Here is a 17,102-nt window from a genome sequence, read left to right as displayed (position 1 = left end):
AGCAGCATGGAAGCCTGGGAAAACCACAGCATCTTGGGGCCAGAAAATCTGGCTTCTTAACCTCCTTCACCTGTACAAACAGTTTACTAAACTTTGTTGACATTCTTTCCTGAGTATATCCCAATTTCTTTTTGGAATGAGGTAGGGAATGTACAAAAAGAGGGATTAAATAAGTAATGTATTTCCTTTTAAAATAATATTGGTTCTTCCTACTTCGTCAGATGGGTTGGAGTGTTGAGGTGGTCTGAGCAAACACTCTGTATAAAACGGAATGTGGGACACTTGTAAATGCACATCACAGGGACCCGGGCTGGGTTCTGGTCGGTCTCAGGGTGGCTTTTCCATGCCGCAGACTTAATGAGGTCACGACAAGGGAGGGGCCTTTACAAGCCGGCCTGTGAGACTGTTTCCCATTTGGCACTCCTGCGGCCGGTGAAGCCAGGCTCTCCCCGCCTTTCCTCTCTCTGTCCTGACCACCTTGCAAACGTCTTGTTTACAAATCACCGCCCATCAGCCACTACTGAGTGTAGTGGAAAGCAGGAATGTGATGGGCTGAGCTCTTGTTGTCTCTGCCTGTAGGTAGGACGGTGTAGGGGAGACAGTGCAAGCTTTATAACCCTGGCTCTGCTGCTTTCAGTCCCAAGACCTTGAACAAAGTACTTGCCCACCTGGGCCTCAGTCTCTCCATCTGTAAAGTGGGGATGGTAATCCATACAGGGCTGTTGCTAGGATCACATGAGAAAATGTGCAGGAATGACCTGGCTCTTAGAAGTTACTTTATAAAATGTTCCTTCTCTTCCACCTCCCTTTAAAAGTTGTATACTTTAAAGGTGGAGAGATGGAAGGGGAAGAGAGGGTGAGGAGGACCCAGCAGGGGTCCTATGGCAGGGAGGAAGCAGACTGGCCGGGAAGCCAGGTCTCCTTTCAGTTCCTTGCTCCTCAGAGGAACTGGGCTGCTTGCTTTTCCTGCAGGTTGATTCTTGCCATCGGCCCTGATTCACAAATTGCTCCCCCAGTTTTTCCACACTGGAAGTTGTACTCAAAGTTTTAAAGGCCATGGCAATTCAGAATTAGTCAGTGAAAGGCTGGTGTGTCCTACTGGGAAGACCCATAGTCCTAAGAGGAACAGCAGGAGAGCCAGTGGGCCGTTCCCTTGCCCTGCAGCGGCCCCACGCTGAGTCCCCCACGCAGCACGCTTGATACCTCTGGCAGCAAGACTGTGAGGCCAGTGCTTTATAGTGGAGGTCACTGAGGCTTGGAGAGGCGACGTATTCTGTGCACACGCATTTCTCCACAAAAGAAGCAGCACTCACAGAGCTTTGTCTTTCACGAGCTCTCCTAGGCTATAATTCATCCCTGCAGTTGGTGTTAAGATGCTTCAAGGGCATCATTTTGTCTGATATTCAAAGGACACTAACAAGGGCTATGTATGTGAGTTCCTAACTCGTGTCTGACTCTTTGCGACCCCCTCGGTTGTAGTCTACCAGGCTCCTCTGTCCATGAAATTCTCTAGGAAAGAGTTCTGGAGTGGGTTGCCATTTAGTTCTCCAACAAGGGTTAAGATACTCCCTTTTCCCTTCATCCGAATTCCCTGGGCTCCCACCAACTAATACCAAGAACTGCTGATTCCGAAGAAGCAGAGGAAGGGGGCAGTGTGCTCTGATGCCCCGAAGACTAGGGTCTCCGGATGAAAGTTGTGTTAATTATCATCCCTTTGACTGAAATTTTGCCAGAATCAAAGAGTTACAAATCAGAGTGAAACTCATGCTGGTAGGGATCAAGAAAAGAAGATGATTTCAGTGTAGAAAAGATTAAAAGCAATATTAATATTAACTTGCACGTACAGAAGATTTTTTTTTTTGAAGTCTATCTCTTGCTTTAGTTTGCAGAGTTATCTCTGAGTTGTCTGCCTCAGTGATGTCCCCCAGTCCAGCTAGGGGGCTTCACAGGTGGCTCAGTGGTAAAAAGAATCTGCCTGCAATGCAGGAGATTCGAGTTTGATCCCTGGGTTGGGAAGAAAATGGCAACCCATTCCAGTATTCTTGCCTGGGAAATCCCATGAACAGAGGAGCCTGGTGGGCTATAGTCTATGGCATCACAAAAGAGTTGGACATGACCAAACAGTAACAATAAACCCAAACAGTCTATGATGTTCTGGTGGCAAGTTTCCAGGTTTGGGTCTGTTCCCAGGACAGGGTCCAGTGCAGAGCAATGGCAGTGATATTCTGGTTCATGCCTCACCCCTCTCTCCTCCACCCACACAAGCCTCTGTGTTAATCCCTGCTTCAAACAGGACCTCTCCTGTTCATCCCACGCAGCTGTCAGTCAACCATCCAGCCATTCACTTGAGTTCCATTCTGCCCACCGATCTTTAGTGAAGGCCTGCTGTGCACCAAGCTTTGTGCTAGGTTCTGGTGGTAAGGGAATACCCGTCCCAGCCTCTGCCATCAGAATTTTTCATCTTCCAGAGGCTTTGATGCTCATTTGCTGAGGGGCTACTGAGTACTATGCACCATTTTCAGCACTGAGATGCAAAAATAAATGACAAAAATAAATAAAAAGAATATTCCTAAAATACCTTCTGTCATACCCCGTTCAGAAGCCTTTACTAACTCCTTGTTGCCTGTGGGATACCTGCCTGTGTCCCGGGGTTTACTGCTTTCTAATCGCTTATCTTGCTTAGGCTGAATTTAAAGCTCTCTCACATTTGTTCCTCACTACCTCTCAGTGCACATGCCTCTCTTACTCAGGAGAATTAACTAATCCATCCATTGATTCATCCATCCATTCACTTACACAGTTGCTGGATAACTCATTTAGTACCTGTGTTTCTGAGTTCTAAGTCCTAATCTTAAAGCTATGACCAACCTAGACAGTATATTAAAAAGCAGAGATGTTACTTTGCCCACAAAAGTCTGTCTAGCCAAAGCTATGGTTTTTCAAGTAGTCGTGTATGGATGTGAGAGTTGGACCATAAAGAAGGCTGAGTTGAAGAATCGATGCTTTTGAACTGCAGTGTTGGAGAAGACTCTTGAGAGTCCCTTGGACTGCAAGGAGATCCAACCAGTCAACCCTAAAGGAAATCAGTTCTGAATATTCATTAGAAGGACTGATGCTGAAGCTGAAACTCCAATACTTTGGTCACCTGATGGGAAGAACTGACTCATTGGAAAAGACCCTGATGCTGGGAAACAGTGAAGGCAGGAGGAGAAGGGGGTGACAGAGGATGAGATGGTTGGATGGCATCACTGACTCTATGGACATGAGTTTGAGCAAGCTCTGGGAGTTGGTGATGGACAGGGAAGCCTGGCATGCTGCAGTCCTTGGGGGTGCAGAGTCAGACATGACTGAGTGACTGAACTGACTGAAGTCCTAATCTGGGGATTCTGAGATTCCTGAAACTAGCTCCCATTCCCTTAGCTGCTTGGGGTGATCAGACCCCTGGATTCACCTGCCATCCCTGCCTACTCCCTCAAGAGTGGCCACCTGCCCTCTTTCCTTTTCTCTAATCACTTCCTCCCATCAAAGCCCACTCAAGTCCTACATCTGAGCAGCTTCCTCTGGACTACTCTCATGCCCAGAAATCTCTTCCCACTCTGATCTTTGAAAGCACATGAATTTCTGCTTGTTCTCTTAACCTTGATGATAGAGAGCCTCATGTTGAGGCCACTAATAGGTGTATCCTGCTGGATACAGTCCATATTTTCAACAAGCAGGAAGTGAGCTGGAGCAGAATTGCAGGACAGAGATCACAAGGGACTTGCTACCTGTCACTTGGTGTGCAACTGCAGGCTTGAGTGACTTGAGAATAAATCAAATTGTAGGAGTTAAACACATGGATAACAATACCCACCATGATCATTACAACTAACTTTACTGAATGATAATTCCATGTTAAGTAGTTGGCTTCCATTATTTTATGTAATCCACATACCAGCTCTGTGAATGTTCATATAAATAGCCCCATTTTTCAGATCAGGAGCTGGAAGCCCAACATGACAAAGGGAATTGGCAAGATGGCCACAGGCAGAGCTGGGGTCAAAACCCTGGTGGGCCTAAATCCCGGAGCCTTGCCTTTCCACTTTGCTTTGGCCTCACGTTCACACAAGGATGGAAAGGGTGGCGACCAGAGGCATAAGACAGAGGACGCACAAGGTTAGAGCAGGTTGCGAAGGTTGGAATCCCGGTGCTGTCCCTCTCCAGCCGTGACACACAGGGCAAGTGGCTTGATCTCCGCCCTGAGTTTCATTACCTGTAAGGCTCAGATAACCCGGTCCCCGCCGCCCCCCCGACCTTGCAGGGTTGCTCTTTGAGAGTAAATCAACCTTTATGGCACAGCGTCCTGGAGCGTGTGACATATAGTGAGTGCTGTTTAAATGAGAATTGCCACCGTCCTTGTTACGTCTCCCTGCAGGGCGCCTTCACAAGGTCTCAGCATGAATTAATTCCTTGATTCCACACTGTGCCCCCAGCGGGCACCCAGCTTCCCATCCACCCCCTCTCTCTTCACGAGTGATCATCACCTCCAGCCCCCCACCACCCCCAACCTCACGGATGAGAAATGCACAGTAGGGGGTGGGCAGAGAAGGGTGAGGGAGGCAGTGAGAGGAGCCTGCACCTCCGGGAGGGCTCATCTGCCACCCAGAGCCCCCTCCTCACCCCCCAAAGAAAGGAAGGGCCCCCAGGCCCTCCCGGGATGGCACGTTTGTCACAGAAATTACCCCCCCTTGTTGCTTTCTGGGGAAGGCCTGTGAGGGGTTCACTGAGGTGTCCCAGTCAAGAGTCTGTCTGTGTGTGTAGCTGAGTGCCTGTGTGTTCCTGAATGTGTCTGCGTGTGTCTTTCTATCTGTGTCTCTGTGTGAGAATGTATGTTGGTAAGTGTGTGTGTGTGTGTCTTTGTGTGCATGTGTGTGTATGACTATATCGTGAGGTGCCTCTCCATTTGACCATGTGGTCTGTGCCTGCGCTCACCCAAGGGCAAGTCCTGACTCTGAAGCGACCGTTGTGGCTGACTGAGGTCAAGATACCTTCCCATGTTTGGAGGCTCCAGAACGAAGAAGCAGTGGTCAACACTTGTGGTTTTTGCCCTGTGCTATTTTTAAAGTTAAAAAGAAAAAAAAAGCGGAAACTCATTGCCACTCGATAGCTAGGTCAGATTTAGATAAAGTCTGGGCCCAGAGCTGCGGATGGCTGGCTGGGGTGACAGGGTGGGCTGGAGAGAACTCACTCCAGTCCCGGGTCCGTGGAGCCCTGTGGTGCCCACAGCAGCGGAGACCTCTCTGCCTTCCGTGGGGAGGATGCTGCCCCTTCTCTGGGCATCCTCATAGTGGCTGTGAAGTTGGCCCATCGTCCGCATTACAGATGAGGAAACTGAGGCCCGGGACCACTCACTGGCCCAAGGTCACTTCATCCGTGAGCGGCAAGGTTGGGGTTTGAACCCGGTTCTTCTGCCCCTGAAGCCCCCTCTCTCTGCACAACTCTGCGTACCACCCCTCCTCCCACCCGCAGTTCTCTGTCTTCAACCAAGTGCTTCAAAGTGAGGGCTGAGCCGGCAGTTGGCTTGTTTAACCACCGATTTTCCATGAAGAACATGGTTTCCTTCAGAAAGATCGATTAAGACAAAGTCCTTGCAGAGAAAAACGTTCTCTGAGGCATCTTGCAATATTAGTGTAACCCACGCTCTTAACCACTTCCTCACCGTATCAGGGACTCTGGCTTTTTATATCTGTAGAAAGTGTAGAACACATTAGAGGGCTCCCTCCTGAAACCCACGTCTCCTCACAGCCTACCCGTGGGTCAAACCAGCCCACCTCGGCCTCCTGCACTTTGGCGGCTCAGTGTGTAATTTAGAACATGGGGCTTTGACCTTGAATATCTTTAGTGTGTTAGTGTGTGTGTGTTTTCCCTTAAGACTGAGCATCTGCGGTGGTCTTCATCATTGGAAACAAACCCAAGGGCCCAGGGACTCGACCCCTCCATGATGGTGAGGGTTCAACCATCGTGAACCTATTCACTGCCACCAGGCCCTGGGTTGGTTGGTGTTTTTCTTGTATTACTGCTTAAGCCTGGAGTTAGGACTTGCCCTGGTTAACAGATGCTGAAGCTCAGAGCAAGTCTTTGACTGGAGACCCACAGAGCCCCTCTGTGCCTTAACCCCCCTCATCTACAAAATCGGGTGATAATTCCCCCTGCCTCATGGGATGATTGTGAGGCTTAAGTCAATTGTGTGGGTGCGTGCTCAGTCATGTCCAACTCTCTATGACCCCATGGACTGTAGCCTGCCAGGCTCCTCTGTCCATAGAATTCTCCAGGCAAGAATACTGGAGTAGGTAGCCATTCCCTTCTCCAGAGGATCTTCCCAACCCAGGAATTGATCTAGACCCTTCTGCTTTCTTCCTGGGGTCCTGAGCACAGTACGCGCTGAAGCCTGACTGTCTGAAGCCACAGGCTGTTTCCGCCTCTGATAAGATTGTTGTGCTTGGCTAAGTTGCTCATTTCCCTGTTTCTTTATTACCATGTTTATCAAATGGAGAGAGTAACAGCTGCTAAGGTACACAGCTATTGTGAGGACCCAATGAGACAAAACAAGATTAACTCAAGTTAACTGAAGTCCCCAGTCAATGGCCGTTGTGTTACTGTTGTTAGAGGCAGCATTGTGAGAAATGGTGGTGACGCCAGCAGTCCCGCCCTGGCTGTCTCGGATTCCGTGGGGGCCCCAGCCTATGTCTGAGCTGGAGGGAGGGGTGACCCACAGAGGACAGGCCCCAGGATCCTACCCTGCTCAGCTAAACTCTTCTACCCGGGGCGGAAGATCCAGTCCCACCAACTGTCCAGGCTCAGAGACCCACTGCCCAGGACCTAGCAACCACACCTGCCTTCTTAGAAAATGCTCCCAGAGACCTATAGATTTTACGGAGACTTACAATGACTGCCGATACAATTTATTTCACGATGACTGTGTTTCCATCACCTTCTAGGTGGGCATCTATTTTAAAGTCTGACTCTATCTTAACCGAGCCAGGAAAACTTGCTATTTAAGAAATCCTCAGGAGGCGTTGGTGGGATATACCCACCTTTTGTGGAGTCCTCTTCTCAGAGGACACTTCTGATTTTTGTCCCTGCTCAACCACCATCAACTCTTTGTCTCAATATGCAACCTTAGTTTGGGCTTCCCTGGTGACTCAGATGGTAAAGAATCTGCCTGCAATGCAGGAGACCCGGCTTCCATCCCTCGGTTGGGAAGATCCCCTGGAGAAGGGCACAGCAACCCACTCCAGTGTTCTTGCCTGGAGAATTTCATGAACAGAGGAACCTGGTGGGCTACAGTCCATGGGATCGCAAAGAACTGGACTGCATGACACACACACACACACACACACACACACACACACACGCACAACCTTAGTTCATAGTCAGGACTGAAGATCACTCTGTCTACTGCCCTCACTTCACAGGTGAGAAACCTGAGGCCCAGAGAGACTCATTCAAGACCACACAGCATGTTGATGTGATACTGATCAGCCCTGACCTCCCAGACGCCTGTGGGCACTCGAGGGAAGGGTCCTGGGACTCCCACACCTGGAAGAAGGACGCAGAGCCCTGATGCAGCCCTGGGGTCTCTGGGCTGAGCAGGGCGTGGGAGATGATCTAGACTTCAGTCTCTGAGTCTGCTCTCTCTTCCAGGGTGGCTCTGCGCTCTCCCCTGCCGTGGTCATCAGGCCAGAGAGGGCTCGGCAACAGGCAGCTGCTTTGGCAAAGGAGGTTGGCTGCCCCAGCTCGTCTGTCCAAGAAATGGTGTCCTGCCTCCGCCAGGAGCCAGCCAGCATCCTCAATGATGCCCAGACCAAGGTGGGCACTCGTGTGTGAGTTGGGGGATGGAGGGATCTTTTACAAATGGAAACCAGGCCAGAAAGGAGACAGGACCCACCCAAGGCCACGCAGTAGGCTGGTGACCAGCTGGGGCCGAATGCATATTCCCTGACCGCCCCACTGCCTCCCTGAGCTGTGCCTGGGCTGCAGTACGTCATGGACCAAACTTGGGTCCTGAGGATCAACTGGTCTCTGTGCCATCAGATTTTGTCTGTGCTATGGGGATAATAGGGTTTCCCAGGTGACTCAGTGGTAAAGAACCCACCTGCCAATGCAGGAGACCCAGGAGACCTGGGTTTGATCCCTGGGTTGGGAAGATTCCTTTAGAGGAGGAAATGGCAACCCACTCCAGTATTCTTGCCTGGGGAATTCCACAGACAGAAGAGCCTGGTGGGCTACAGTCCATGGGGTCCCAAAGACTCAGACACGAGCTTGCACGCAGAATGGGGTTAATAACGGGACTCTTACAGAGTAGAGAAGATGAAGTGACATCTGTAAAGGGTCTTGCTGGGATCGTGGTGTCACCCGGTCAGGTCACAGTAACATGTACTGAGTACTGTGGGCAGGGCTGCAGTGCAGCGAGGCCACACGCCCCTTAGACATGGCAGCTGCGTGCTTCTTCTCCAACGTATAAAGATGGTGCTACAGCCCCCAGGCTCCCTGCATGGCCCTGATATTGACAAAGGGGACTCTAGAAAAAATAACTTGTCATCTGATCTGAGGCTTTCATCCCTTCCTCAGCGGGCCTGGACTCATGGACCTGGAGCAGGTCTTATCCTCAGCTCCTCCAAATATGGGCTAATCAGACTGTGACTAAAGCTGATGAATTTCCCCTGTCGTGTCCTGCCTTTGGCCACCACCACGATCAATATCCCTTACAGGCTCAGGCTTACCCTTCCTCCCAGTGGATCTGTTGTCACCTCAGTGGGAGGTTCTGGGATGCTCCCCTAGGGACTAGTCACTGCTCTGAGTAAGACTCACCATCCTGACCCCGGCACTGTGGCCTGGTGTCCTGCCTGCTTGCTGTTCTGGCCACGTTACTCTATTTCCCAGTAGAGCTTTGGGTGAATAGCCAGCATTGGTACTCATTATGGTTAAGACTTGATTAAGCGAAGCAACTGTGTTGTGCTCAGTGGCTAAGTCGTGTCTGACTCTTTGTGACCCTCTGAACTATAGCCTGCCAGGCTCCATTGTCCATGGGATTTTTTAGGCAAAAATACTGGAGTGGGTTGCTCTTTCCTTCTCAAGGGGATCTTCTCTACCCAGGCGTTGAACCCTCATCTCCTGCATCTCCTGCATTAGCAGGCGGGGTTCTTTACCACTGAGCCACCTGGGAAACCCCCGGTGAAGCAATACAACTGGCTATTTCAGTATCAGTTTTTGAGGATGAAGTCTATATAAACCATGACACCCCTTTGCACCTGATGCAGCTGCTGGCTGTGAGTGGTCCTTTCCACTACTGGGGTCCAGTGGTCGACGGTCAGTACCTCCGAGAGGCCCCAGCCCGAGCGCTGCAGAGGGCCCCACGGGTCAAGGTGGATCTGCTCATCGGAAGTTCTCAGGATGACGGGCTCATCAACAGAGCCAAGGCTGTGAAGGTAGGCAGGAGGGGCCTTGGGGTGTGGCCCAGTGACTCTGGACCTAAACAAGACCTTGGTCAAGAGTCATGGACTTGCTTGCTTGTTATTTTCAAGACAGTCGCTGGAAAACTACATGTACAAAAGCTCTGTAAGGAATTTAGGAGATGGTAGTGGGGGTGGGGTTCAGAAATAAGACACCTGCTGTGTTGTGAGCAACACAGACACAGACACATCCAGAAACTACATCTGTGAATGTATGAATCACAGTGGGAAACCGTCAGCAAGGCTGACTCAAGAGCTCTGTAGCTTCAGGGTTCCAGCTGTGCATACCACTTGTACCCACGAAGGATGCCTGTCCCACGGAGCCTAGGAGGAGAGGCGGGTGGATGAAGGCAGTCTGGCAGGGAAGCCCAAACGCGAGCCTTGTGGTGGCTTTTTGGAGACACAGCAGAGTGTGAGGGACTCGTAGGGTCATCTATCTGCCTGAGCATATGCTTCCTGCTCAGACCAGAGAGGCCATCACTCCTCACTAGGATGTGGCCACCCCTGGGAAGGGGTCGGGCACACTGGCCCCTGGCCCACCCCCCTCTCCCTGTCCAGCTGTTCCTGATGGCCCTCTAGGTTGTCAACCTGGGATGGTGGTCCCAGCTCATGACACACACAGAGGACAGACACTCAATGTTGGCTCAGTTTGACTCTATATAAGGCAGTATCATTGGAATTGATAACAGCAAATAAGGATCATTAACACAACCAAATGGGATCTCTCATCCTTTGGATTATTCTATTCCCGTGGGTAATCTACCTCCTGTGGGGGAATCTATCTTAGAGCAAAAGAAAAAAAAAATGCAAACTACCATTTTGAGATGAGATATGTTAATATATAAAGGTATTAGTCACAGCATTAATTGTTATAGCAAAACATTGGAAGCAACTCAAATATCCATGAACAGGGAAATGGTTAACTGAATGAAGATACACACGAACTATTGGATATATATAATGTAGATGGTAAGAAGAATGAACCAGGTCCATCTCTCCCATCTTGAGGATGCCTGTGATATGTTGTTGAATGGAAAACAAAAGTCAGAACCCAGAGGAGTGTGAAATTAAGGTAGTATTCGTATATTTAAAAAAACAGTGTATATCTGTAAATATGTAAGTGTGTATAATTGTATATATTTCTATGTGAAAGAATAAACAGCAAACAATTAATGTGGACTATCTCAGGAGGTGCATCTGTGTGAAAAAGAATTTTCATAATACTATGAATTTAGTATTATGAACATTACTAACATACATATGTTCACATTATCTATAACATATATGCATATATGTGTGCCTATACAGGTATGTATGGGCTTCTCTGGTGGCTCAGTGGTAAAGAATCCGCCTGCCAATGCAGGCGATATGGATTCAATCCCTGGTCCAAGAAGATCCCCTGGAGAAGGAAATGGCTACCTACTCTAGGATTCTTGTCTGGAGAACCCCATGGAGACTAGCATGCTATAGTCCTTGGGGCTGCAGTCGGACATGACTTAGCGACTGAACAACAATACTATGTATATGTGTATAAACAGAGAGCTGTGTGTGTGTGTGTGTGTATTGGGAGGTGGCATACAGCACAGCTGAGTCACTATCAGCTTCCATTGGTTGGCTCACAGCCGTGGAGAAGGAATTTTGCCTCTGATCCATCTCTACGTTTTTCTGCCAAGCACCCATCTATGACTCAGCCCTTTATTTTAAGGGTCTGCAACTTGGTTATGAACCAGACTGACGGTTTCACTGAGGAAACGCTGAAACAAGGCCACTCTCCACCACTAGCCCTGGGCTTTTCTTTAAAGCGGTGGCTCTTCAAATTACTTTTGATCAAGTCTGTCATCAGTTAAAAAGTAGTAAGCTTAGTCATTTGAGTATAAATAGTATACATGCATAGTCCTATATCAATTGTTATCAAAGAGTCACAAAAACAAAACGTTTTAAAGCATGAGAAAGAAATGAATGTCCTCTCTTGCTGCACGCTCCACATACTCCATGCAGGAGACGATGCCCTACAGCATGGGCAGGTTGGAAAGACCTGCGCATCGTCCCTGGAGTCCCTTCCATGCAGTTCCTCATTTCACATGACCCGGCAGGGGAGGACACGGGAAGCTTTGTGCAGAAGATATTCTGTCCTCTAAGCTCTAAGTCTTTGGACCATGCACTGAAAATACATCCTAGCCCATCTCCAACCTTAGGGAGAGGGGAAGAACTGCATTCCTGGGAGCCTAGGGAGCATCCTAGACAGGGGGAAGCAGGCCCCGGCAGCAAATTCCTAGACACCCCCAACTCCTGGTGGAAAAGCCATCCATCCACTGGAACCGGGGGAGGGGAGCTTTTATTTATTAATTTGTAAGCTTTTTATTTTATATTGGAGAATACCAGATTAACAATGCTGTGAGAGTTTCAGGTGGACAGCGAAGGGACTCAGTCATATATATACATACATATCCATTCTCCCTGAAACCCCCCTCCCATCCTGGCTGCCACGTGACATTGAGCAGAGTTCCCTGTGCTCTACAGTGGGTCCTTGTTGGTTGTCCCTTTTAAATATAGCAATGTGGACACGTTGGTCCCCAGTTGATGGACCTGGTGCTGGGGTTGACCGTAGGACAGCTCAGGTTTATATTTTGGGGGTGATGACAGCCCAGTGTAAGAGGATGGTCTGCAGCTGCCTTGGTCTTTCCTCTCCTGGCAGCATCTTGGGATTTTGCCAGCTGTGCCCTGACTCTCAGAGCCCCCATGGCAGGGAGCCCAGGTCCAGAGGACTGGGAACCCTCCACAGCAATGTGTTTCCATTCCTCTCATTGAGTTTCCCTTTAGAGTCTTTCAAGGAGCTGTTTCCTTGGTCCACTTGCAAAGAAAGATGGTGTCTGCTCACAAGAGCTCTCTGCCCACATCAGGAGGCAGATAGGGGGCCAGGCTCCAGACCAGGGATCTGGCTGGCAGGTCCGGGTGGAGTAGCGCCCAGCTCTGTTCCGGTCTCTGCTTGTCTCCAAACCCGTCCCAGCCAGCGCTCCTTTAGCGCCCGTGTTCTGGTTAGACTGTCCCTGCCTCACTTCCCTTCTGTGTCTGTCCTCCTGTGAACAGGCACTAGTGCGGCCATTGGCAGGGTCTTGGGAGACTGTGTCCCCTGGGAACTCACCCAGGGGCTGACTGGAAAGTTGGGAGGAAGAAGGATGCGGGAACAGTCAGGCTTGGGGCCAAATGCACACTTGCAGAGATATCACGTGTACATGCTAGCATCTCCTGGACTGACCTGTACCTGCAGCCCGACTCTCTATCTCCCACCCAGGCTTTTCCCTTGAACCCTAGACTGGCTTAGCCCAGGGTCTACTTGGCATCCTCACTGAGAGGTCTCATCGCTTCTCACTCTTAACACAGCCAGAGGAACTGCTGATCCCACTGATGCCCTCCCCCAGCCCCAACCAGCTTGTCCTCCACTGTCTTCACCATTGTAATAAACAGTAGCTTCTGCTTCTGCAGGCGCAGGCTCCAAACCTCTCTTTCTTGCTCCCAGCTTTCCATCAGCACATCTGTGTGGCTGTATCTTCAGAACATTTCCAGCCGTCTCTCCCCACCGCTTCTGCCTTTACCCTGACCCATGCCATCATCTTTCTCCAGGATTTTTATAATGGCCCCCAACCATCATCCAGCTTCTGGTTTTGCCTCTTATGAGGTGTAAGAACCACCATGGCTGGAGTAATCCCTTCACAGGATAAGTCAGATCCCTTCATTCCTCAAAGTCCTCCAGTGGCCTCAGCTCACACAGGGGAAAGCCCCAGTCCATCACGACCACTATCTGATACGGTCTTTGACCTCATCTCCTGCCGCTCCCCTCTCACTCACTGTGCTTCAGCCTAACTGGTCCCTGTGGCGGTCCTCAGATCTGCCAAGCACACTCCCACCTCAGGATCTCGGCACTTTCCATTCCCTCTTCTAGAATGTTCTTTGGCTGTGCTGGTTCGTTTTTGCGGGTGCAGGCTTCTCTAGTTGTGGCTCGTTGGCTTAGTAGCTCTGTGGCATGTGGGACCTTAAGTTCCTGACCCAGGATCGAACCCTCGAAGGTGGGTTCTTAACCACTAGACCATCTAGGATGTTCTTCTCCAGGTAACTCACTGCCTCACCTCCTTCAGAAAGAACTTGCTGGACCACTCTGGTGCAGAGGGCACCACACCCCCAGCATTCTCTCTCTCCCTTATCCTGCTCTCCATCCTCAGCACTTGTACCCCTGAATGTCATCTATTTGTCTATCATATTTCCTCCTCCACTAGAATGTGAGCACATATAAGTCACCCTGAGCTCAGAGACTTTATCTGTTTTGCTTTCTGCTCTATTTCTGGTGCCTATAAAAGTGACTGGTACACAGTAAGTGCTCAATGAATCTTTATTAGTTTGAAAGAATAAAATTATGGATCTGACTTAGGAGTCTTCAAGGAAAGATTGGGTTGACCAAAACCAATAATTCATCCCCAACCAACCTTATGGATCAGGGATTATTATCACTGATTTTCCAATGAGAAACCAGTTCAGAGAGAAGTCAGAATTCAAATCCAAGTCTGTCCAACTCTAAAGGCACTCTATTTCTACCCCAGCCTTCTGGGAAAAGCCAACCTTCCCTTCATGAGCTTGCTGTCCACCAATGACAGCATGCTGGATGCTCACACGGACAGGAACTCAGATAGAATCAGGGCCACTCAATGCAAAGGACTTTGCACTTCCTAGCGCACTCTTCTTTTATCTCAGCCATAACGCTATGAGGTCCATACTCATGAAGCAACATTTAACACCATTGTACTGAGGAAGAAACGTGTTTTGAGAGCATTGATATTGTCCTAAGGTCACTTAGGGCCTTCACTGGTGGCTCAGATGGTAAAGAGTCCACCTGCAGTGCAGAAGACCTGGGTTCAATCCCTGGGTCGGGAAGATCCCTTGGTGGGGAAAATGGCAACCCAGTCCAGTATTCTTGCCTGGAGAATCCCATGGACAGAGGAGCCTGGTGAGCTAAAGTCCATGGGGCCACAAAGAGTCAGACGCCACCGAGCGACTAAACATGCACACATGACGGGTCACCTGACTAGCCATTTGCAAAGCCGAGTCCCCACTGCAGGTCCTCTGGCTCCAGCTGGGGGTGCTTTCTGTATTCAACTCTAGGAAATTGGCGGGTGGAAATGCACCAGCACCATCTACACCCTACAGACAGATCATAGCCCAGAGGAGTCCTCAGAGTCCTGGCCGGCACAGAGCTGCCATGGACCAGCGTGGACACCCAAGTGGGAACCACGCTACCAGCTGCCCTCTGGATGTGGTGTTGAAGTTCCTCTTTTATTTCCAACAACCTGGCGCCCACTTGCCCTCCGGGTTACCCTGTCTTGTCTCAGCCTGCTCGTGACCTGCATTCAGGGTTGGGCTGTGGGTTTCTCCATTTCCCCCTGGACAGCTCTGTAGCACTTGAGTCCAGCTGTTGTTAGTCAAGGAGAAGCCCTGGGTGGCATATCCCCAAGGACCTTCATCCCAGCAATTCTTTCTCCCCAATCCTCCCCCAATCTGTATCGGCCCCGCCTCTCTCACCCTGTCTGTGCTGAGAAGCAGGACAGATCCACTAGAACAGAGTCTCGAGCATGTTTTCCCAGCACAGAGACCTGTTCAATTAGTCATGCAACACTTAACAAGGTCACTTACTCTGCCCCCAACACTGTGCTAGGTGTTTGGGACATAAATACAAATTAAATTCCTGCCCTCCAGGAGCTCACAGTCAAGGAACAAAATAGAAAATGAGCAAAAATAAATCATTAAAAGGCAGTTTGATACACACGGTTTGGAGAGACAGACACCTACTGCAGGACCTCTGCGCAGTTGGGGAAGAAGGGGTCATTGGACCCACAGTGGCACCGACAGCAGAAGTGACCCAGTGATGACGGAACTGGCCGGTACCCCATCCCCCGAGCTGTCTGTCAGCAGAGCACCAGAGTGTCCTGGGTGTCCACGGATTGTAATCAGGAGAATTTGAGCTCCCTAGAGCCTGAGCCTCAGTTTCCCTATCTGTAAAATCGGGAGATTATCAGTACATATCCCCATAAAGATGTTGAAAGAAAAAAATACAGGCAGTAAGTAGCATGTGCTCAATAAATATTAGCTTTTCCCTTGATTCTTTAACTGTGCTATGACAATCAATATCAAAGCTATTGTCCCCAGTCCAGAGAATTATCCCGAGGAGGCAGGAATACAAAAAGCGTACAATCACCGAACCACCTCGCCTGACCTGCGCCAGTTTTCCAAATCGTGGCAGATACATACACATGCTTTCCTCTCATTCCACTGTTGCATCAGTACCATCCAGAGCCCAACCCCAAACACACACCATCCAGCTTCCCAGGGAAAGTCATGAGAGAGGTAGATAGATGTCCCTCCCACCCCAAGTGAGGCCCCGGACTCACCCGTCTGTCACAGCAGCGGAGACCCAATAAATTCCCTCAGCCCAAAGAGGGTGGGTAGGGCTTCCAGCGAGTTCATGTGAAGACCCTCAGCCCCCAGCACCCCAGGCCGCCTATGGCCCACCCGAGGAGCCTTAATGACACCAGCAGAGTTAACCACATACCCGTGGTGCATCGGCGCTCCCTGAGATGCCTGGGATGGCTCTGTTCACAGAGAACGATATTTTCTGAAGTAGCAGCTTTCCGTTGAAATTCTTCTTCAGTCACCGTGGTGGGGATTTTTCCCTCTTTTCTCTCTCTCTCTCTTCCTAACTGGTGCAATTGACAGTCTGCCTACATTAACCGGGCATTAATTTGCATGATCAAAAGCAGATTTGTTCCAAGAGGCAATGCTCTGCCTTCCCCTCCAAGCACAAGCATCTCCAAGGAAGGCGAGAAAAAAACCGCAATCAGCCCCCGCCGTGTTGCCCCTGAGCTTGGCCGGGAGTTGGCCTCATCCAGGAGCAGGTGAGGTGGGGGCCCTGCAGGGAGTGGGGAGGGGGAGGGCAGCCCATCTGAAAGTTGGAAACTGGCACCTGGCAGCCCCAGGAGCTGGCATGAGCCCCAGCCTGGGAAAACCAAGCCTTTGGTGACAGATTACAGCAGAGGGGCGTGCCAGAGTCTCAGGGAGCACATGGATTTCCTGTGGAGAGAGACGGGGACTGCCACGCCGAATCCCCAGCCCTTTGGGGTGAAGAGATGCGAGGGTGCGGACGCTAGACATCCTGGGGCCCTCTGGAAAGCCAGGACCCAGAATCAGAAAAACAGGTTGGGATTCCTTGCTTTAGCCATGCCATGCAGGCAGCTGAACCAGTCTGAGAGCCAGCATCTCTTTAGTCTTTGAAGGGGACCAGGGCAACCAACCCTGTAGTTAAGTGAGAACTTCTGTTTGTTTGTTTTTTTTTTTCTTCTTTTAGAATTTATTTTTAATTGGAGGATAATTCCTTTACAATGTTGCGTTGCTTTCTGCCATACAACATGAATCAGCTGTGTGTGTGTGTGCATGTGTGTGTGTGTGTGTGTGTGTGTATCCCCTCTCTCCTGAGCCTTCCTCCCACCCCTCTAGGTCATCACAGAGCACCGAGCTGAGCTCTCTGTGCTATACAGCAACTTCCCACTACCTAGATATTTTACATATGGT

At 50.0% G+C, this 17,102-nt stretch overlaps 1 protein-coding gene across 1 annotated transcript in view; it reads left to right on the top strand.

Annotated features, from left to right (window-relative positions):
- TG (thyroglobulin) overlaps positions 1-17,102 on the top strand; it is a 235,784-nt gene that overhangs the window by 186,835 nt on the left and 31,847 nt on the right. The window contains exons 42-43 of the mRNA XM_055545720.1: positions 7,684-7,848; positions 9,300-9,467. Coding sequence (XP_055401695.1) covers positions 7,684-7,848; positions 9,300-9,467 — 333 coding nt within the window. The remainder of the gene's footprint in view (positions 1-7,683; positions 7,849-9,299; positions 9,468-17,102) is intronic.

Source organism: Bubalus kerabau, chromosome 14, assembly GCF_029407905.1.
Source record: "Bubalus kerabau isolate K-KA32 ecotype Philippines breed swamp buffalo chromosome 14, PCC_UOA_SB_1v2, whole genome shotgun sequence".
Classification (NCBI taxonomy): domain Eukaryota; kingdom Metazoa; phylum Chordata; class Mammalia; order Artiodactyla; family Bovidae; genus Bubalus; species Bubalus kerabau.
Note: the sequence above shows the minus strand (reverse complement) of the source record. Positions and strands in the feature narration are given on the sequence as shown.